Genomic DNA, 22,173 nt, shown 5'->3' with positions numbered 1-22,173 from the left:
CGCCTCGACAGGAGAACAAGACTATAATCCAGATTCTTTTTCTGAGGAGAGTTATTAGGAAAAATTACTTGTTTCAGTTGTCTCTATTCTTTTGTGCCACAATATCATAATAACACTATAATTTTTGTTGTGTAATATGCCAATCTTGGCAGTGTGATTACATCAAAATAACATATCACTAAAGCCTAATAATTAAATGGGATGGGCAAAGCTTGAAAGACTCCATTCAATCATGCCTGGATTATGCAAAATAAGTTTCTTGATGAACACTTCCACCTAGAGGATATTTGGTGCTAAAACATCTAGTTTTATTTTGTTGATGTTTATAGGCAACAATACACATAGGTGAAAAAAAACACAGTTCTTTTTAAGATCTCTTCTTCCTTCCTATTTCAGATTTTTCTTCTTCTTTTTTTGCTTAAGAGATCGATGCCTACGATGTCCAGGCTACATCGACGAGACCTACTCCTGAAATCTTTATCCCCTACCCTTTTGTAAGAGTCAATAGTACCAGTGGAAAGAAGATACAACTGTCTGCTTTAAACTTGGCTGCTGAAAAATACTAGAATCTGTTTGTCTTAATGCTGAATCTGTTTAAATCAGTTTTGTTTTTATTCTTATAATGTGAATAATTTTTCTTAATGTGTTTTCCCCTCTCTTGTTTGGTGAGCTTTCATAGAGCTTATTAGGTCACAGTTGCTGTTTGCAGATTTTATGGAGGGGTTAAAAAATCTGGAAGATTTTAGAGTCATAGCACATTCTAGCTATGCACAGTTTACACGATTCATGTTCAACTAAAAATCATTTTCAGTCCCTGTAAACCAAGACTACATTTAAATTTATTTTAGTTGGCCTATGGATACATTACACAATCTATTGCTATAATATAATTCTCATTTTCCCCATATGTCAAAGGTCAGGGTTAAATGCACTGCAGTGCCGTGCCGATAGACGTTAGTGGGGCAAAGGCGGCAATGAACAGGCCTCTGGACACCCACATGGAGCCCAGTCTCTCTGATAATGACACAGTCCTCATATAGACCTGTTAACTCCTACATACGGAGCTGCTCTTGCTTTTAGCAGCCAGTTAGAAGTACGTGACTGTTTAACCTCACAGGCAAAAGAGTAACTCTGCTTATGGCTGCACTGCACATCGTTACTTAAGAGTAAATTGTTGCACTATTTGATTAAATGATGTTACTGCAGGGGTGATGGGGTGATTCAAAACTGATTCTTTCCTGGCTAACATAGCTTTATGTGTGTTTATGATGTCAATTTTTTTCCCTTAATCTCTCACTGATGAAGTGTAAAAAGATATAGGCTGTCCCTGGTTAAGACTTTTTAGATATGCAAAAGGTTAATTTGCTTTATATACCCCAATTTTCTGTTTCTGCCTTCTCCCCTGAACAAGTGATTTTTTCCCCCAAACAATTCTTAACAAAGTTCCTAAAACAGAAAAAAAAAACCAAACACCAGCACTGCAAAGCAGTTTTAAAAAAGAAGAAAAAAAGTAGCTTAAAAAAATAAACAACTGCAAAATGAAAGTAATGCCAAGTTAATTTTTACTGGAATGTAAGTACAGTTTTTACAAATAACAAGATTCACCTGGAACATTTACACATATAAGTACTGTTAGAATTACTATTTTTAATTCGTTTTCTGGCTATGTTAACACATATATAACTAGCAAAGGCAGTAGCTTATTAGGAACAATGTCAGGCTGTAAAAAGGTGCAACTTTCACATCCAACGTGGATCTCAACAAGATTAAAAGAAGAGTTACAAATTGTTGTTTTTTTCCTCTTTGAAAAACTGTATTAACATAATGAAACTGCCCCTCTGGGATCAGCCAACGTTCGGTATTGCAGGCTTCATTGGTGCTCTTTGACAAACTCCTTCATGTACTCAGCGAGTGCTTTAGTGTCCTCCAGTGTTACAGCGTTGTACAGCGATGCGCGGATTCCTCCAACTGACCTGCAGGGGGAGAAAAAAAAAAAGTGTGTTTCATACACTGCCTTCTCTGTCTCTACAAAAATAGAAAACAAATCCAACATCTGTGCTCCTGGCTAAAGTTATTGTCTTCCACTTCCACCCATGGGGTCTGCTTGTTCCATCCTAGTAGTTATGAGGTAAGAGTCAGGCTTTAATGTGGACAGATCACCAGTCTATTACAGGGCCAATACAGAGAACCATTCAAATCATATTCACACCAACCACCAATTTTGAATTGTCAGTTAGTCCAGGTCCCAAGCACTAGCACTAACCAATGTGCTACCCTGTTTCTATAACCTTAAAAGGGAAATTAATTCTACTAGGTTGCGAAATCTACATATAAAAAACAGATTTAATTGAGCAACACTATACACACAACATGTTTGTCAAACTAACCTGTGTCCTTTCAGTGAGATCATTCCACGTTTGGAAGCACCATCCAGAAATTCCTTTTCCAAGGCTTCATTTCCCTCTTTCTTCCCCACACGAAATGGTACATTCATCCGGCTCCGACAGGCTGTGTCTACAGGACACCTGAGCAGGTGGACACAGCAAACAGCTCTGGTTTGAACTCCTTATTTCACTACTAATATGTAGGTTTGGTAGAGTTTTACTTCCTGACCCATTTTTTCATTATCATTTTGTTTTTTCCTCTGAATTCTTGTATTTAAATGCCGATGTGATACTTACACATAGAAACCATTAGAAGCATTGATGATGTCATAAATCATGGAGGACTTCTGCTTGTTGAGCATCTCCATGGCAGCACTGCCGCCATTGTTCTTTATCCACTCCAGAACCAGGCTCATGATGTAGATGCTGAACCCAGTGATGAAAAAGATTAAAGTTTGTGACAAATTGACATATTGATCATCTTCAGTCTGGAGGATAAAGACAAGCTTCTTACACTGGTGAGTTTTTACCTGAAACATGGGGGTGTGTTATACAGGGAGTTCATCTCAGCCTGCACCTTGTAGTCCAGGACAATGGGACACTCTTTCAGAGCGTGACCTAGCAAGTCCTCTCGCACAATGACCACGGTTACACCGGCACAGCCCACATTCTTCTGAGCCCCAGCGAAAATGAGCCCAAACTGCAGAATGCAGGAGAGCACAATAAATACAGCCTTGCCTACAACTACGGGTCTACTTTGGGACAAAAAAAATGCCTTTGCTTTGGCGAGAGGGAACTTATAAGTTCAAAAGGAAGCTAAGAACTTCTGGACATGTTCCCCACTCAAAATTCCCTGGTAGCCAATATATGAATACAGAATTTAAATACATATTTAAGAACAAGGTCCCAGGGGCACAAGAGCTAAATATATACATTTTTCCAGCTCATTTTTCCAGCTCACCTTAGAGACGTCCACAGGTCGGGACAGGAAGTTGGAGGACATGTCGCTCACCAAGACCACCCCATTAGTTTCTGGGGTAAAGTTATATTCAACACCATGGACTGTCTCATTGGAGCAGTAGTACACATAGGAGGCTGAGGGGTTCAGGGTCCAGCTGCTGGGGTCAGGGATTTCTACACACACACACAAAAACAGCATAATAAAATCAAAACAAGACTAACAAAGCATCTATAGCCATGCTAGCAGCACAGTGAGAGCAATCAAAAACTTATTAAAATATAACTGTATGGCGATAGCAGAATGTGAAGAAAGTCGTATCAGGTAAAGAAGGCTCTTAGGCAAGCTTTCTTGTAATTTCTTCAAGTAGTCTTCAGGAATAGTTCTCCAGGTTTCCTGAAGGACATCCAAAACTTTTTTTTGGATGTTGGCTGCCTTTTATTTTGCTCACTTTCAAGATGATCCCACACTGCTTCAATAATGTGTATTTGGGAATACTGCCATGCTGAAAAATGGAAACTACCCTTCCACGGTATCCATTTCTGATGATGCTTTGGTGAACAGTGATAAGCTGAAGGGCCAGATGTATCTCTACGAACCTCGTGTCAGGTTTTTGTTGGATTTTCTGCCATTTGTTAAGGTCATGACTTTCAGATACTATTTTTCTGCTGTAGATGATTTTTAGGCCTCTTACTTCTTTTCCTCCATTTTTCCAGTTTCCTCAAATTTTTTAAAGGACACGCTGCACACCATACCGAGATATGCCAACATCTATATTGGTAGCGAGACATACCAATATAATAGAACTTTGGGAATCAGCTTACTGGTACAAGAATACAATTTTATGTCTGTCAAACAGTGTTATCTTTGTCTGTGAAGGTTCTCACTCATCCAGGTCATCGTAATCTAAGGAGCTCAGAAATAAAAGCGTCTGGACTTCTTTAAGTTTCCTTGAAGACGTGTCACCTCTCATCCGAGAAGCTTCTTCAGCTCTGATAGCAATTGGTGGAGAGTCCTAGATTTTAAGCCGTATGGGAGTGTCCCCAAGAAGGTCATGTTATCTTTGTTTTTTCCCATAGATTCAATTAAAGAAACGGGAGAAAATGTATGTTTGCAATACGCAGCTAGAGACTAAATATAATTCAATTAAAATTGTTCTTTGTCAGGTTTTACTGCTTTGTGTAGATGCAACACTGGTTAATCCCTGGAGTTACATGGCTTTTTTAAGGTTTAAATGATTATCGCCTCTGAAAATGGTCAGGTGGAGTAACTGAATTGAAAATAAGTGAAAAAGCCGCCAATTTTCAAAAAAAAAAAAAAACCTTTGAAAGACCTTCAGAAAGCCTGAAAAACTACTTCTCAAAACTGCTGCAAAAAATTAGAAGAAAGTCTGTTGTCCTGGCACAAAATATAAAGAAATGGAGGGTGGCTTAAGACTTTTGCACAGTACTGTAACTCAAAGCACCGTAGCGTTGATTCTAAATATTAATATAAACAAGAGCCCCAATGAAAACCCAATCACGCCCAACCATGTGGAAATGACCACTTGCATACCAGAGTCTTTCACTGGTGCTTGGCCCTATTGTTTATTATGCAACCACCCGGGTACACAGCCAGATTTTGTAGACTCACTGTCCTGATGCAGTCAGAATAACAATTACTGACTATTTACTGCTTAAACTAGTTTTTCCTTTTTTAATTTCCTGCCATTTTTTAATGTCATGGCAGGAAAAAAAATAAAAGAAAAAACTTGCCAGTCTGCACACTTACTCGTGTAACTATCCAGTTTTGGGTGAACAACATTCACTTTGCCATATTTCTCCGCTTCCTTTGCTGCTTTGGCCGACCACGTGCCCGTCACCAGGTAATCGGCACACCTATCCTCCTTAAGACCAATCAGGTTGAGAGGAACACTGCTGAACTGTCCAGACCCACCACCCTGCAGGAACAGTACCTTGTAGTTGTCTGGGATATTTCTGAGAAAAAAAATACCAGTGTGTGTTAAAGGCAATCCAGACATAATCACGTGCAGCAATAAACTTAAACCAAGCAAAGGTACAGTTTGGAAGAAAATAGCATCTCTTTACTCGGCTGAGACACTAGTGTGGTTTAAATGTGATAGGTAAAATATCTCTCTATCTCTTGTACATCTCTATCAGTCTCCATCGGATTGACAGCAATGTGACTGTCTAAGAATAACTTCGAAGGAAAGATGCACAACCATCTTGTTTGACCGGTTTGCCTGTCATTAGCGTTGTTGTATGAAAGAAGAAAAAAGGGTACGAGGGTTTATGCATTAAAAGAAGTCTGACTATGATTACAACACGTTATGTACTGTGAGCTGAAACTATAAGAAAAAACATTAACACCTTTGTTAGGAGGCGTGATTATAGTGCAGCATATCTGAAGAAACACAACAGAGCAACAAAAGTTACTTACAACAGCTCTCGCAGGAGGCTCTCTGTTTTGTTGATAATTTTATTGAAGTCTGATGATCGGTGACTCATCTCTAGTACAAAAAGAACATTTTGGGTGATTTTATTTCACTGTATATGACATACACTCACCTTTGATGAAAATGTGATATTTGTGATATTTAATATTTGACAGGTTCCAGAGACTGAGGAAGCAGTGATCAGCTATGAAACATCTGGACATGTGGAAATCTCTCAAGGTTTATTAATCTGGACACAGTACAGTAAACACACACTGTGTATGAAATGTCAGCTACAGGCCACAATTAACAAGAGGTCACAAAAGATCTATCACAACAGAGTCATCCTTTACTGAAAAATCTAGAGACAATACATTAACATGTTTGTGTACTGATCTGTTTTTCTACTCACCGAGGACACTGATGCCAGTGCCGCTGTAGTTTAGGAGCTCATTCTGCGCTTGAAGCAGCACCTGCAACACATCGTGTAAGTATCTCTTCAAAAACTATGATGGTGGCTGGACATGTTTTTCTTCATTGCACTAAAAATAAAGTTTGGACTGCAACAAGAAAACAGCTGTTAATGAAACCACAAAGATGTGTTTGGTCTTTGTTACTAACCAACATGTTGGTTTGTAAATTAAAATTAAAAATGTGTTGCACCTCTGATCACTATCTTATAAATCGGACTGCTATAAATAACTAATAAATACACATTTTAGCTTCACAAATCTTATTTGACCTAAAAAAAAAAAATCATAAAATGACCAACTGATGCTCCTAAACGTAAACTTTGCTATCGCATTAAGGTTTTTCTAGTCTAGAAAATGGACTCATAGTGGATGACTAATGCAGAGTCACTGCTAAGAGAAGTCTATGCATGTGTTATGTATATATTCTGTTATTTCTGGCCATTTGATAAACTACAGTGTTTTTAAGCATGAGTAAATTAAACCACATTTTGAAACACTGTTGGAAGGCCAAAATCTTGGTGGGTTGCAAAATAGCAAAAAACAAACTTGCCTAAGCACTAAAACAGTCGATAATCAGCATTGCAACTGTACAACAGTGAGTTTACTTGTCAGTCTCTTTCCGTTTTACAATTTTTTATTTTGTTTTGACCATTTAAACGCCGCATGACTAAATCCTTACAGTTCATTGGGTTTATTGGGCTCTACAAAGCCCCGCAGGCAGCAGTACAAACCACTCAGAGTACATTAAGTCTGCAGCCAACCGAAAAGACCTCGCGGGAAGCGTCAGTGTTATCTGGGAGCTGTGATTTGTTCTCATCTAAGCGTGTTTCTTCTGCCATCTAGAGGTTCTCTCTGCCGCTGCCAGTGGACCACAAAGGAGCAGGTTTCTACATGAATGAATGAGGCTGATGCAACTCAACACACTGTTGACAAATGCCAAGCTGACAATGGCATTAAACCAAAAGTCCTTTTCCTCATACAGTGTCTCTCTTTACGAAAATGAAAGGAAAATAAGGCCATTGTGTCCGCGACGCACCTGCAGTTGCACAAATTATAAAGTGGCAATTTGCTTTAAGGCAGTTTGCAATTAGCTCGCTTTTTTTTCTGCGTTTCCGCATATTATTAACGTTACACAAGCAAGAGAGGGATACCAACTTACAGAGGGGGGGAGTTTTGCAGGTCCGGCTCCAAAGTTGATGGTTTGTTTGTGCTCCATGATGTAAAGAACGCTCGAAACTCCGGCTGGTGGATGCTGTCCCTGCCTGCTGTCTCTACCAGATTCAGCGCTGTGAAAGCCTGAGTTTCGGCCGTGTCTCTGCTCTCCTCCTCCAGCACTGGTTGGCTTGGATGCCAGTAGCATGTTGCGTTTGGGAACGCCTCGTAAATTTGTAGCCTCAAATTACAAAATAGGGCCATGCAATCTAGGTTACGATGCATAGTTGACCATGTAGAGGTAATATTAATGAAGTCTTGATGCATGCTCAGATCCTCAAAAAGTTGATTGTGTTCATATGGACGCAGCGTTTTCGGAAAAACGTTAACTCCAGTAATTACTGATTATAATTATTTTTAGCCGTTATTGTCACACGTTAACGTTTTAGGATGTCCGAGTGGATAAGCTCTGATTCAAATATTAAACAATTATCGCATTAAAAAAACCTCTGTGGCTCCTGTTTTAAATTGAAAGCATAATGAAACATTGTTCTCAAAGCACCTTGTACTCAAATGTTCCTCGTAAGTCAATATTAGAGTAAGAGTACTCTGGGTTAGTGTTAATAAACTTAAACTATTGTGAAATAACTACTGTGAATTTTTCCCTGACTATGTTTCCCCTTTGATCTTAAGTACGGTAACAACTTGATTTTAAAATTGGAAAATTGGAAAATATTTAACTTAAATAATTATTAAATTAGATCACGCAGAAACTTCTTAATTGAGATCAAATGATTTTTTTTCCTCATTTCAATTATTTCACATATATAATGAACTATACATAGATCCTACACTTGCCATTTTTTTGACCAGTTCACGCCAACTAAGTTAGGCTACTTATTTACTTAGCAGCATTTGAAGGCACCACCAGGACCCAAACCAGGACCCGTTGTCACATGACTGGCTGAGTGCACCGTCACGCCACCGAAAATGTGAGCGAGCAAAACTTTCCAAGTCTCAAGTAATTTGAAAGTACTTTAGACGTATAGCAGGAAGAGCACTGGCTGCTCTTTCACAGTATCCTGTTTATTCAATAATCAATTAATCAATGCTGCAAGAATTTGGAATTTCTGGAAATGACAAATTCATATTGCTTGCCAGCATGAGTTGATTCTGCAAAGTTATGGCACTGAGAAGAGGAGGAATAACAACATCCTATAGAGGTTATATGGAACCTCTTATATTGTGTCTGTGCCTGGATAAGAAAGAAAGAGTCTCAACATTTAGATACATTTTGATCAAATGTTTCCTTATTATCCTGATAGCTTCTGATTACTTTTCATAGAACTGTGTTTCAGCGTTCTGTTTTTCCCATATTGGGTCTAACTGCACATTATAGAAGGAGAAAAACACACTTCCCACTTATAAATACCACTGAACAAATTATTTCCACCCACAACAGCAAAACATCTGAAGAGCAGAACATTAACAGGGTTTAATGGAGACAAGTCGCATGTGCTCACAGCTGCTTCCTCAAAAAAGTCAACATCAAAAGAGAGTGCATAGGATAGCATCGTGAAAAAACAACAAAATATAATATATCCGAGCAAACAAACGCAACATATTGTGTTTTCCTTCAGATTTGATTCTGTCTATCTGCAATGATGGAGAAAATGAACATCCCACAGTGTCTTTTACACATCTGCTCCCTGTTAAGAGTAAGGATGGACGTAAGGACGTAAATGCCCTTCATTTGAAGTCAGTCTCACCAGTAGCTGCACACGGTACCACCTTGTCACATGCAATTGTTTCATTTCAGTAAGACTCTGTAAGACACGGTTTTCACTATTTGAATCTAAACTTTGATCTCTTCTTAATACTAACCAAACTCAAACGCAGACTGATATATATTTGGTATATATTTGTCCTCAAAATAACAACATTACCCATAAAATGAACTAAAATTGCTCCACATTCCCAACCAACAACAGCAGAGAGAAAAGCATTAGCATGCTACAGTTTAAAAAGATATTTAAAAAGTACACTCTCACAGTACTTATAATGCAAATATAACACAAGTACAGACTGCTTACATAAGAGCACTGAAGGACACAGAAGCTTTGTTTCATTTCTGTTTTTGTAACTTGTAAAATATGACAAATCAGCACAGCAGAGGGACAAGAAACAGAATTTGGAACAAAAACTACAAGATACAGTCAAAGGTGTAAGTGTGAACATGGGCATTTTTAAAAAGATGAGATGAAAGTAAATAAATGTTTGAAAATGTAAGCACAACAGACTAAATTAAATCAGTTTGAGTATTTACTGCACAGTATTGCACAGATTGTTGTGTTACCAAAGATTCAGCAAGACAATTTTCTATCAAATGGAACCAGTCCGTTGCAGTTGCTGTTGGCACAGTTTGGGTTTTTTTCTACGAAGTTGTAACAAAGGTAAAACCAGAAGCTCTAGCAGTCAGGCTGACAGCATTAATTTAACCGTAACTTAGAAAAGCGTGACAGAGATAATTCAGCAGCTCGTGAAACACACGAGACTCGCTTGACCGGTTTGTCCCTATTTAGAGATCACATGGAATTATACAATGTTTCTGTGTGTGTGTGTGTGTGTGTGTGTGCGTGTGTGCGTGTCCAAGCAAACATATACTACAGTGAGCAGACTGCTCTCATCTCAGGAGAAAGTATAAATAAACAATGAGTGCACCGTGTCCAAATGCTCAGCATGGCCTTTAGGGGCTAGATGAAAGAAAGTGCATCTCTGCTTCTCCTTTGGGTGCCCGATGATCCGTCTCTACTCCTTCCTCTGCGTCCGTGTTTCCCACTCTGACTTTCCCTCTTGAGCGCCACAGCAAAATGGCAGGGAAGGCATGCTTGAAAGCCTTTCTAAAGTTGTTGCCCATGAAAGCATACACAAACGGGTTTACAGAAGAGTTGGAGTAAGACATGCAGTGACCCCAAATCTTCAGCTGTGAATGCAAAATTAAGGCGCACTTGATTTTCAAGTTTTTCAATTCAAATCACAACACCAGTCAGCTCAAGGTGCTTAATATTGTAAAGAACCTACAATAATGTTGGACTATTGGAAGGAAAAACTCCCTCTTAACAGCAAGAAACCTGTGGCAGATGAAAATAATCGAACGCTGTCGCTGTTTTTAAAGTGACAGCATCAGTTTGTGTCATCACAGTACTTTTGTTCACTGTCACACCTTTAAGAGCTACACTAAGACTGTATACTCACCTAGTCACACCCTGAAAATGACACTCCCTAGTACTCCCCACCCCTGGCATTTGATAGACATAGATCCTGAGAAAAAAAAAAGTAAATTATGGGTGTATTTGACTTTGTTCTGAAGTCAAGGGTTAGCTGCACCAACGATGACGCCTGTTAGGGGTTTTGCAAACTTCCCTACATCTGGATCTTTTTGTCATTTCTCGCCAGATATTTTCACAACAACAAACTTCAGTGGCATAACCAAACATCTGAGTAGTAGTTTTGTAGTTGTAGTTTTCCCAAAACCTTGACAATAATAAAAAAAATTGCCATCTTCCTGTTTAAAGGGAGCTCTTCCTCCCCATCACTGTAGGATATTGATTTTGCATTTATTGTTTTGAGCTGGTGTTATATATAAAACAAAAATGAAACGATTACCATCTGATCAATGATAAAAGAGATCACCTTATATAGGATGTAACTCCGGAGGCCAAAAGCTTGCAGGAGGATGCAAACCTGGATCGGCCCCCAACAGACGAGGAACAGAGACACCATCACCACCACCATACGAGAGACTTGCGCCCGTACTGCTACTGCACGATTTAACTGGAATAAAGGAGGCATTGCCAGGTCTTTGTAATTAAAAGGAATATTTGGAATTCTCTGTGGATTTAATATGTGAAAAATAAGGTTTAGCATTTCCTACTTGGTAGCCACTGCCAGTGGGATTCGTGCTGGGCCGGCCCATCCGCTTGAGCATGATGACATAACACGCAGTGATGGTAAGCAGGGGTAAGAGGTAGACAGCTACAAAGCTGTAGATGGTGAAAGCTCTCTGGAGGTGGGCAGAGGGAAAAACATCACTGCAGTATGTCTGAGGACCGAACCAGCAAAATCCCACCTCCAGACGCTTGTACACAGCGACAGGGATGGACAGAATCAAGGAGCCTGGAGGACAGGGGACATGGTATGTAGTTTCCCTTCTTCTACTGTGGCAAAAAAATAACAAGAAGCACTCAAAGAAGTGCAAACCTTCGCAAAGGCAGCTCACTCTCTGTGCAGGATTTACCTTTGAGGGAACAGTACTGCGTTTTGTGTATATTATTTTGTTGTATTTGTTCTTTTCAAATGTGCTTTAAGATGTTTGTAATCAAGTAAAATAAGTGTAGCAGATGTTTGTTTCTTTCCCATAGTATATTTTCATTCTATTCTATCCTATAAGACATTTTGGGGTCCTAAATTATGAAACTTTTTGACATTTTTGGCAAATAAATTATTTAGCAAACCTTGACGACCTTGGTGGATGTAAACCAAATCATAATGGACTGTTAACTCTACACTGCTACAAAGTTTTATCGGAATTAATTAAAAACATTTTGAGAATTGTGTTTATAGACAGAAACACAAGCAAACATGCATCAGTGGATGATAGATCAATTATTGGATAATTAATTGTCCATTAAATTCATGGATAAAATGACTAAAGTCCTATTGCTGATGTGGGCGCACATGTGTGCATGGTATATTTGTATGATACCTATCCAGATAGACAGGGAGATGGCCAGAACCATCCGAGGTGTGCGGTGTCTCAGGGATTGCAGAGGGTACAAAGTCAAATACCAGCGGTCGACAATCATTGCTGACAGAGTGATACATGTTGCCTGTGCAGTCACCTGAAAACCAGGCACACAAGTTTGTTACTATCACTGTGCAACAAAACCTTTTTAAACCTGTGGTGTCTGGTGTATTTTATAGTATTATATCTTGTAGAAAGTGAAAACACAAGAAATGTATGCAATTAATATATTATACATTTTGAGTATTTGCATTCATAATATCGAGGAGCTTATCTGGGGCTAAATAGACCTTTGCTCAATGTTACAGTCTTCTTTTCAGATGAAGGTAAATTTGGCATTTTATTTGGAAATCAAGGTCCTAGAGTCTGGAGGAAGAGTAGAGAGGCCCAGAAACCAAGTTGTTCAGCATGCTGTGTCATCTTCTGTAGCTGAAGCTGGTTTCAGCCAGGAGAACATTTCATTCTTTGATCCGCTAACAAGCATTATGGAGATCCAGTTTTCCTTTTCGAGCAGCACTTAGCACCTTTTTTCTTTTTTTTCTTTTTTTTCTTTTTTTTTTTTTTTCTTTTTTTTTTTTTTTTTTTAAACCTGTCCCGTTTGGTTCTTTTGCCATCAGAATTATTGTCTAAAGGCGAAGAAAGATGCCCAACGGATTTACTTTACCAAATGGACCATCCCAGCCTTGCCGTAATGGTCCATTTGATTCACCTTTTATTATTTATTTTATTTTGACTTGCTGAATACGGGACAGACTTGACTGGTGGAAAGAAAGGGGAGAAAGAAAGAGGGAAAGAAAAACAGCTGAGAAGAGGGACGGGGGAGAAGGGCAAAAACCAAAAACCAACAGAATAAGCAGACAAAAAATACATATATCGATCACCTGGATCACCTGTTGAGAAAGAAAAAAAGAAAGCAAGCAGAAGAAAACGAGAGTAATAAACAACATCGCAATGATATATGGGAATATGACAGTAAATACTAAATATTAAACATTATTGTGCAGCACGTAGGATCGACAGCGCACAGTGTGCTTTGAGGTAGGAGCCAAAAAGGGTGTAGTTTGTGTGTGTGATCACCCGTGTGTGCACCTGTGAGCATGAACGCGCTTGTTTTTAAAAGGTTCCTTCATGTAATGATCTGCTAGAGGGTGTGGGGGGCCACTGCCCCGTCCTCCAGGGCATGAAGCAGGTATGGAGGAGATCAAAACTCCAGACATCCAGAGGCCCCCAGAACACAAGAGACCAAGGAAGACCAACAGAGGGGCAGCCGCGCCACTATCCCAGAAAGAGCTGAGGAGAGTCCCAGATGAGGGGTCACTCAGCAGCCGCGGAGCAGAAGCCGGGGGGGTTGCAGTGACGTGCCCGTGAGCTCCGCCGGCAGCCAGCTGTGCCTGAGTGACCGAGCCCCGGGCTGAGAGGCCGAGGGCACCCCATCCCCGAAGTGGCCCGAGCGAGCCCCAGGCTCCAGGCCCCGGTAAGCAGCCGCCAAGGAGTGAGCCGGTGGGTACCTGGGCGCCCACCCCCGGACACAAAGAACCACCAACGCACCGATGTCTGAGGGCGTCTGCCACCGGCAGGGGAAGTGGTGGGGGGAGATGGGCCTCCAAACCTTGGAGGGCCTGAGATGTCCCCAGAGAGGTGGCGTCTGATACCCAACCTGACATAAAGACACAGACAAACAGGCACACACAGATACAAACATCTATTCCCACCCTCATGCTCTCATATACAATTACTCAACACTCACCCAACGTGGAGACGGACATAAAGAGACGCTGTACACACAATCACACTCCCCAAGCGTACTCTAAGCCTCGGGTCTAGGTACCCTTGCCCCTGGAGGGGGAAACTGCGCCCAGACCCAGGTGATGTTACCCTTTTCCCTGCGGTGGGGAGAAGCAGACTGCCCCGACTCCGCAGCAGCAGGGAGGCCCCACATTCCAGACCCCAGTCGGACGGCCAACTCCTCCTCCTAGCCCCCCCGCTCCAGCAGGCCGCAGAGAACGGGGGTGTAGGAAGACTCCAAACCTCCCTCCACCCGCTCTTATGTAGTGTTGATGTATGTGTGTTCTAAGGTGCATTTAAAACCCAGGAGGGCATGGAGCTACCTGCCAGAGCAGCAGGTAAGCGTATAGCCCCTCCTGCTAGCCCTCAATGTCTACGTGTATTTAAAATTGAGAGGTGGGCAACGACGCCAGGGGTGAGGTGTACACCCTGATGGTAATTTGGAATCCGTGTAGCGTGCCCACCCCCAAGATCCTATATGTATGTGTAATGAGAGTGTGAGTAATGTGAATGTCTAAGTTGTGGGATAAAATTGAGGCAGAGGCAGCCAGAAGGGGACAGAGGGGGGGGATGTCTCCTCTGCACCCTGGTGACACACCCCTACCCCAAGGCCCTGCATGTGTGGGTGATTGTGGTGGAGCGGGAAGAGGGAGGCAGCTGGAGATGGGGAGGGAAGGAAGGGAGGGGCAAGTGACCCCTCCCTGGGGCCAGCTCCCCCGCTGACCCCAGTAGGCACCCCCATACTCCGCAACCCGCCAGGGAAAGGGGGGCCCAGGCCCATCCGGACCGGGGCCCAGTGCAGCAACGCCGCCCAGCCCCACAGAGCCCGGGACAGTCCACCCGACCCCACCACAGAGAAAACTGCACCCACCCCATCATCCACTCATCTTCCAGACTACACAAGACAATAGACGCCCAGGCTGAGATCTTCCTCCACCTCTCCTGTATCTTCCCCCTCCTGCAGAGAGAGTTCCTGAAGAGAGGAAATCTCCTGCAGGATTTGACAACCTCCCCCACCAGTTGAAGAGCCCCCCAAGGTGGTTCGATGCACAGGCGGCACCCTGCGCCAGGACTGGGCCCCCATACACCCACCCGCCCACAACCCGGCAACACACCAACCAGGACCCAAGCCCCTGAGGCTTGGCCAGGGCCCCAGCCCAGAGACGGAGTGCCCCCAGAACCTCACGCCCATCCCGGACCCACCCAGGGGCAGCCAGGCTACCAGGTCAGTAACCCACGTCCGTCAGCACAGACCCTCCCCTAGCCCTGCTGCACGCAGCCACGAGGAAACCGTCACCTAAGAGCCAACAGAGCCCCTAATTGGCCATGACCGTTATCCCGGGTTGAGCCCCCAAGGAAGATGCTCCCGGGAACCCCCTGATGCCCTAAGCCCGTCCCTACCCCACACCAATCACAACAGTGAAGGTGGGACCAAACTAAGACCCCCCACCCCCACTAGGTGATGGAGCTGATCAAAGGAGCCCAGAGCAATTGATCTGATGTGGTGGCAGAGGCTGTATCAAGACTAATGTAATCTAATAAATAATTTCTATATTGGTTAGAATTAAGATTATTTTTATTTTTCCAGTTCATGAGGACTGTTTTCTTGGCTATGCATAGGGCAGTGAAAACCATATGGGCTATATTCTTTTCCGGAGTGACATTATCTAAGCTGCCCAACAAACATACTAAAGGGGAAGTTGGAATGTTACATTTCAGACACTTTGATAAGTCTTCACATATCTCACGCCAAAACTTCTGAACTGGTGGACAGAACCAAAGAGCGTGGATATAATTGTCCGGTGAATTGGTTTGGCAGTGTGAGCAGTTGTTGGTAGACGTAAAGCCCATCTTGAACATCCGATGGCCTGTATAGTGCACTCTATGTAGTATTTTGTATTGAATTAATTGAAGACTGGGATTTCTAATTAGATGAAAGGTTTTTAAGCAAATCTGAGACCAGGAGTTTTGGTCAAAGTTAACTGATAAATCCGCTTCCCATTTTGCAATAGGAAGTGATATTGATTCATCTGTTTTAGAAAGCATTCTGTATATTTTGGATAGTAATTTGGGGGTTTTAAGAGTAAGAAATTGAACCACACTTGGTGGCGTTTGTAGTTCAACTTGACCCGGTTTAAATCTCTTTTTTATTATGGATTTAATTTGTTGATATTCTAAAAATCGTTTGTTGTTGATCCCATATTGTGTAACTAGTCTGTCAAATGAAATAAATTCTGTTCCTTCTAGTATATGTTCTAAGTATTTGATTCCTTTACTACTCCAATCTGAAAAGTTTATCATATTATTGTTTTGTAATATGTCAGGGTTGTTCCAGATAGGTGTACGTTTGCATGGGATTAATGAAGACTCTGTCAACTTCAGAAACTCCCACCACGCTGTCAGAGAAGAGCTGATGTTGATGCTTTTGAAGCATTCATGTCGTTGGATGTTTGAGCTGATAAATGGTAGATCTGAAATCTCTAGATTATTGCAAAGTGCTTGTTCTACATCTAGCCAAGGTTCATCTAAGAGGGTATGTTTTTGCCATCCTGAGATAAACTGAAGCCTGTTGGCTAAGAAGTAGTGCTGAAAGTTAGGTAGTTCTAATCCTCCTTTATCCTTGGTCTTTTGTAGTGTTTTTAAGCTTATACGTGGGGGCTTATTTTTCCAAAGGAAACCAGACAACCTGTGGTGTCTGGTGTATTTTATAGTATTATATCTTGTAGAAAGTGAAAACACAAGAAATGTATGCAATTAATATATTATACATTTTGAGTATTTGCATTCATAATATCGAGGAGCTTATCTGGGGCTAAATAGACCTTTGCTCAATGTTACAGTCTTCTTTTCAGATGAAGGTAAATTTGGCATTTTATTTGGAAATCAAGGTCCTAGAGTCTGGAGGAAGAGTAGAGAGGCCCAGAAACCAAGTTGTTCAGCATGCTGTGTCATCTTCTGTAGCTGAAGCTGGTTTCAGCCAGGAGAACATTTCATTCTTTGATCCGCTAACAAGCATTATGGAGATCCAGTTTTCCTTTTCGAGCAGCACTTAGCACCTGCCGACAGCACTAACCTTCTAATAACATAACATGCTGACCAAGTTATTACTGCTTGATTTGATAGATACATCGCCTGACCTGAACCCCTCACAGGATCTATGGGGTATTGTCAGGAAGAATATGAAAAATATACACCCCAAAAAGGAGCTGAATGCTGCCATCAAAGCAACCCTGGCTTAAAAAACCACCTCAGCAGTGCCACAAGCTGATCGAGCCATGCTATGCTGCATAGATAGGGGTTATACGGTAGGATGTTTAACAAGTGGTTCAAGTGGCATAACCTTATTTAAAGCTATAATTTACTTATGTAGTTTAATCAGATGCCTCATGTGTAATCATCTGATGTGTCTTAGAAAGTTGGGGATGTCTACAGATAGCAATGCCATTGCCAAAGAGACGGGATGGCTACGCTACATAACTGATAGTTATGGGTATTCATTCAGTCGTGATTCTGGGCATTTTGCAAAGACAGAAGGAAGTTGAACTAACAGGCATAATGCTGTGCTCCTCATCAGCTTGTGTAAATAAAGAAGACTTTTAAACTTGAAAAATCTGTCAACGAAGACTTATCTTCCACAGAAATTTCAACTGCATGAGCAACACAAAGGACATAAACCAGGAATTTTTAATGTCACTTTAACAGCCTTATTTATTATTTTTATTAATTTGATGTTAACCTGGATGTTATGGCAGTGCTTTTTTAGTAGCAGTATTTTTATTTTAGCCATTATTAAACTGATATTGTGTACCAGCTATTAAAGTGCAAAAAGTATTTTTATTACATTTCTCAGTAAGTATAAATTTAAAAAAGCATTTTTTCAGTATTTTTCTTTCTCTTTTTTTGCATTATTGGGAAGCTGCACATTAGTTATCTGATGTACTTTGTATAATGAGCTAATGTCTCACTGGACTTTTATATTATTATTGCAGAACACTTACATGGTGTTTGAATTAACATCTGTTGAAGTCATTAACATCATTAATGTTGAACAGTTAATGGTGACTGATTTTATGCTTCAATTTTGTTACCACTCTCATTTTTCCAGCCTGTCATAGTCGGATTGTATCTGTGTAGTGTATCTCACTTGCTGAAGATAGTTCACCAGACGGCACATAAATTCTCCAAAGATCCAGCTGGGCAGTGGGTACAGTGTGGCAGTAAAGGGTACGCAGCAAATAAGAAACAAGATGTCAGTTGCAGCAAGATTCACTGAAAGGGAAAAAGAACACAACTCAAGAGAAAACTGTAATGATGAATGAAACAGGTGGTCACTGTTATTGCTAGGATCATTTTAACTCTTTTAAATTTCTTAGCATTCATTTTCATTTCATGGTTAATGGCTTATCATGGTAAAACAAAAATATTTAAATTAAAGGAATCAAAAGGACAGAACAGCATAGTTGCTGGTTTTTATTCATTCATATGTTAAACACATTTTTGTTTTATTTCCATTTGAAATAATAAACCATTTTAGGGAATAGTTAAAACAAGCAAACATATGAGAGCTTCTATCTAAAAACAGCAGTGTTTCAGAGATATTTACCTATAAAGAAATTGGCAACGGTCTTCATCTTCTGGTGTTTGGTGATAACATGGATCACTAAAGAATTCCCAACTAGACCAATCAGCATGATGAAGCCAAAGAAAGTGGGGAAAATAACTGGACAGAACTGTATGGCATCAAGTAAAGACAAACTAATATATAAGCAAATTTAGTGATTTTTTTTAAGCTTCTCTTACCTGTGATGTACCTGTTTGCTTCGGCAGTGCTCCTCTCTTTGCGTTCTAAACAAAGGTGCAGCACTGTTGTCGATGGATTCTCTGCAGGTCTGAGATGAAAAGACTGTTATAGACCACTAGACCTGGTGGGTGGGCATATAGGAAATGATGGGCGATTTGTTTTGCTTCGCATCATTTATGTCTGTGTGTGTAAGAGTGAGAGAGACTCAATATCATTACCTGTAACTAGGACTGGGTGACCTTGTAAATGCTAAAATAGTTTCTTTTTCTTCATCAGGTTAATATTAATAAGCTGTTGCCTCTGTGCCATGTGAAAAGAGTCATTATGCTCATAATTTGTGTGTCTCATGAGCTAGTCTGTTGAGTCCAGATAAGTGGAAGAGAATGGATCTATCCTTATCAAACTTTCTGAAAGTCTTTCAGAAAGTTTATTTAGATATTGCCACTCATTTTTAGTCAAGCTGATAAATCTGACCATATTCAGTTTTCTTTTTATTACTAATGTTTTCAAACCACTAAACACTGACCTATGAATCACTCAAATATATAAAAAAGGGATGAAAAAGTAATTGGTTTCTACATACAACAGATAAGTACAGTTTTGAATTGTATCTTTAGGTTCTTTGATATTAGCCTAGTGCAAAAGTACAGAACTTGTTTCAATTTCTTTAGTTAAATCTACAAAAATATAAACGATAATACAGTTTGATAGTCAGTGTAATATTACTTATTCTCCAAAAAGTTGAAGAACTATTAGCTAAAAATGTGGCATATCTTTATAAAAAATAAAAAATTATGACAGATGGACAGAAATGTTCTCAGGCGACAGGTGACTATTAAGAAGCCATTCTTGAGGAAGGGAAACAGGGAGAAAATGCTGAGGTACGCCACTTTACATAAGATCTGCAGCTTGATCTCTCACCACCTCCAGTACAATTAACCATTATTGGAGCTCTCATTAGAACCTTTGAAGCCTTGGCTGAAAAGTAACAAGTAAACCTTGCCAGTTTCACAATGTCATACACAGAAAAAGATGCATTTGAGTATATAATCCATGTCTGTTTTTGTTGTTTGACATATTAACCTGGCCACTAGACACTTTAAAATTATTTTTGCTTGAAACAATAAGAAACAATGCCTCATATTTAAAAGGAATTAAGCTTGCATGTAAACAAAAAATCAAGCTTGTATGTGCTGATGTCTTTATAAATCTGTATATTTTATATTTATTTTTTGGGGTGAAAAACATATCTAACTTTATTCCCTGCATATCTAATGATGACTTTATTGGATGTTTCATATTTTTAGGATTATGCTTTTCAAGTCTCAAAATGCTTTATGGAACACGGTACCATTCTGACACGTAATTATGTATTTCTTGCCTCAATGACCACTCTGCCACAAAGTGTTAGTGCTAGTTTCATTTGCAGTTTATCTCTTCTGTCAGTCTTGAACTTTCCTAAGCATTAAAGAAGAACATTCTGACTGGTGGTGTGAAGTTTTCCAGGTGTCTGAGATTTCTTCAGGGCTCCAGATTTCTTTGAGGCACCCAAAAACAGCTTCCTCTGGAGGTCCAGTAAGTCCTTGAAGAACCATTTATTGGTTATCCCTTAACCAGGATGAAGCAACAACAGTCAGTGAAGGCTCTATTGCTGATCTAGTAATTATATGTATCAAAATATTTACAATTTTTATCAAAAAATTTACAATTTTTTGATAAGTCTGGTGTTCCACCATGTGAATCATCTCCTGTTCTTAATCTCACTGGGAATTTTCAAAGATTTGAACATCTCACGTTTATTATAATTTTCAAAAAATATTTGCTCATGAAAAATCCATATGAGAAACTAGTTTTCAGATCTTAGATATTCTTATGTCAGTTTCAATAAAGTATGCATCTTTGCCTACGTTTGTGGCTAACCAAATGTATGTCAGTGTATGGAAAAAGTTATAAAACTGCTCTCCTGCAGTTTTTCATTAAAAAAATTGACTTCTCAAAATCAAGATGTCCACCCAATTAATACTGATATAAAACCCACTTAACTAAGCTGTAACTGCATAATAGCCATGGCTACTATTCAACCTTAGAGCAGTTAAGAGCAGTGAACTTGTTCAGCCTAGCCATGTGAAATGTAAGCCAATAAGGACCTACATGTGACAGTTGCAGCTACAACTGTTTACTGACCAGTCTGGGGAAACTGTTTAAGCAGCATACACTGTGGTTCACGTTGCTCCCGTTTCCTCCAAGCCTGCACTCCTAGGATGTACGGATATATCTCTTGCTTTTCAAGCTGTTCTCTCATAAGAATGACTGAGTCAGAGGCAAGGATCTCTGATTTTTCCACCAGGTGTGCAAAGAGGACTGGATCTGAGAATGATAACATGGGTTTCTTTTGTCCCGCCTGAGATGCAGGGATGCAGGCAAGAACGAGTGCGGGAGCACTGAAGCTTTCTCTCAGATGATCTAGCCTCTCGCACTGACACGTGTACAGCTGACAGAGTTTTTTAGGGAGGACTGCTCTAGATCTGAAGGTCCCATGGTTGTAAGAAGTTCCTGGCTCTGTGATGGAGAGGCTGATGTTTCGGGGGTTAGTATGTTTGCTCTCATTGGGTGATGTTTTCTTCTCAGCGAAACCCTTTAATAACTCAGAAATCTAAGACACACAAAAGACATTGGTACACGAGGGGGTTTCACAAAAAATGCACAAGGCAATCAAATATTTCAGCCATCATTCATGACCCATAGCTAGAGCCTATCCCAGCTACTGTTCCAATTCATTTGTGATGTAGAACTTTACTGGGAGCTGTTCTTGGGTCTTACTGACAAAGACTTGTTAGCAGTTGTTTCCTGATGACAGCTTTGGAAATTCTATGAGTGTTCATGTTACTTTAAGTAACACTTAAGACTTGGACCATTTAGATTTGGCAGTGGTTCATGAAAAATCATGGCCTGATGCTGGTGTTTGGGAAACACCTCAGAGAAATCAGGGGAAACTAGAACTAGATAAAAAGGCAATCTTTCTACACATACTCTGATTTTTAATACCTTGAGCTCATAAGACTCTCTGCTGCCATCCTTGCTTTGAGTGTCCATGACTGTAGAACACCTACAATATAAGCAAATCGCCAACAATAAAGTGAACTGAAATTGCATCATTTTACTGTTTAAGCTCTAAAATAGAGATGACAATGACAGTACCTTCCTCTCCGTCTCCAGCCTGACTACAAAATGTAGGCAAAAAAACCAAAAAAAAAAGCCAAAGACAGGTGGGCAACAGGCTCAAATAACTGCACTCTGTGGCATTGCAGTGACACAGAGTCACATCTCCATGACAACTGTGATGACTCTGACAGTAACAGGTGGTCAGAGTCCTACATGGAAA

General features: G+C 40.4%; 3 protein-coding genes across 3 annotated transcripts; all 3 read right to left on the bottom strand.

Moving 5' to 3' along the window:
* Nucleotides 1-1,544: 1,544 nt before the first annotated feature.
* Nucleotides 1,545-7,610, bottom strand: psat1 (phosphoserine aminotransferase 1). The gene is made up of 9 exons (XM_003455305.4): nucleotides 7,409-7,610; nucleotides 6,189-6,249; nucleotides 5,782-5,851; nucleotides 5,113-5,318; nucleotides 3,346-3,518; nucleotides 2,915-3,084; nucleotides 2,682-2,810; nucleotides 2,388-2,525; nucleotides 1,545-1,973 (listed from the first exon to the last, which is right to left on the bottom strand). The coding sequence occupies exons 1-9, from the start codon at nucleotides 7,607-7,609 to the stop codon at nucleotides 1,871-1,873; spliced, it is 1,251 nt and encodes a 416-aa protein (XP_003455353.2). The 5' UTR covers nucleotide 7,610; the 3' UTR covers nucleotides 1,545-1,870.
* Nucleotides 7,611-8,884: 1,274 nt separating this feature from the next.
* kiss1rb (KISS1 receptor b) lies at nucleotides 8,885-19,171 on the bottom strand. Its single transcript, XM_025896823.1, has 8 exons — nucleotides 19,010-19,171; nucleotides 18,791-18,879; nucleotides 18,594-18,665; nucleotides 18,079-18,259; nucleotides 12,167-12,302; nucleotides 11,336-11,577; nucleotides 11,095-11,235; nucleotides 8,885-10,384 (listed from the first exon to the last, which is right to left on the bottom strand). The coding sequence occupies exons 4-8, from the start codon at nucleotides 18,085-18,087 to the stop codon at nucleotides 10,148-10,150; spliced, it is 765 nt and encodes a 254-aa protein (XP_025752608.1). The 5' UTR covers nucleotides 18,088-18,259; nucleotides 18,594-18,665; nucleotides 18,791-18,879; nucleotides 19,010-19,171; the 3' UTR covers nucleotides 8,885-10,147.
* Nucleotides 19,172-20,056: 885 nt separating this feature from the next.
* LOC102081541 (uncharacterized) lies at nucleotides 20,057-22,140 on the bottom strand. Its single transcript, XM_005459812.4, has 4 exons — nucleotides 21,990-22,140; nucleotides 21,837-21,897; nucleotides 20,976-21,444; nucleotides 20,057-20,399 (listed from the first exon to the last, which is right to left on the bottom strand). Exons 2-4 carry the CDS (start codon nucleotides 21,882-21,884, stop codon nucleotides 20,257-20,259), a joined length of 660 nt encoding a protein of 219 aa, XP_005459869.1. The 5' UTR covers nucleotides 21,885-21,897; nucleotides 21,990-22,140; the 3' UTR covers nucleotides 20,057-20,256.
* Between the last annotated feature and the right edge of the window lie 33 nt (nucleotides 22,141-22,173).

The sequence above is a fragment of the Oreochromis niloticus genome, linkage group LG12 (genome assembly GCF_001858045.2).
Source record: "Oreochromis niloticus isolate F11D_XX linkage group LG12, O_niloticus_UMD_NMBU, whole genome shotgun sequence".
Lineage (NCBI taxonomy): Eukaryota > Metazoa > Chordata > Actinopteri > Cichliformes > Cichlidae > Oreochromis > Oreochromis niloticus.
This window is presented reverse-complemented; position numbering and strand designations above follow the sequence as displayed.

Coding starts and splice junctions, on each gene's coding strand:
- kiss1rb (XM_025896823.1), bottom strand. Junction 11,578..12,166: donor CTCCCTGTCTATCTGGATAG/GTATCATACAAA, acceptor CCTGTCCTCCAG/GCTCCTTGATTCTGTCCATC. Junction 11,236..11,335: donor CCACTGGCAGTGGCTACCAA/GTAGGAAATGCT, acceptor CCTTTATTCCAG/TTAAATCGTGCAGTAGCAGT.
- psat1 (XM_003455305.4), bottom strand. CDS start 7,609: ATGCTACTGGCATCCAAGCCAACCAGTGCTGGAGGAGGAGAGCAGAGA. Junction 2,811..2,914: donor AACACACCCCCATGTTTCAG/GTAAAAACTCAC, acceptor CACTGGGTTCAG/CATCTACATCATGAGCCTGG. Junction 2,526..2,681: donor GCTTCTAATGGTTTCTATGT/GTAAGTATCACA, acceptor CCACCTGCTCAG/GTGTCCTGTAGACACAGCCT.
- LOC102081541 (XM_005459812.4), bottom strand. CDS start 21,884: ATGGACACTCAAAGCAAGGATGGCAGCAGAGAGTCTTATGAGCTCAAG. Junction 21,445..21,836: donor GAGAGTCTTATGAGCTCAAG/GTATTAAAAATC, acceptor TGTGTGTCTTAG/ATTTCTGAGTTATTAAAGGG. Junction 20,400..20,975: donor TAAACAGTTTCCCCAGACTG/GTCAGTAAACAG, acceptor ATCCTGGTTAAG/GGATAACCAATAAATGGTTC.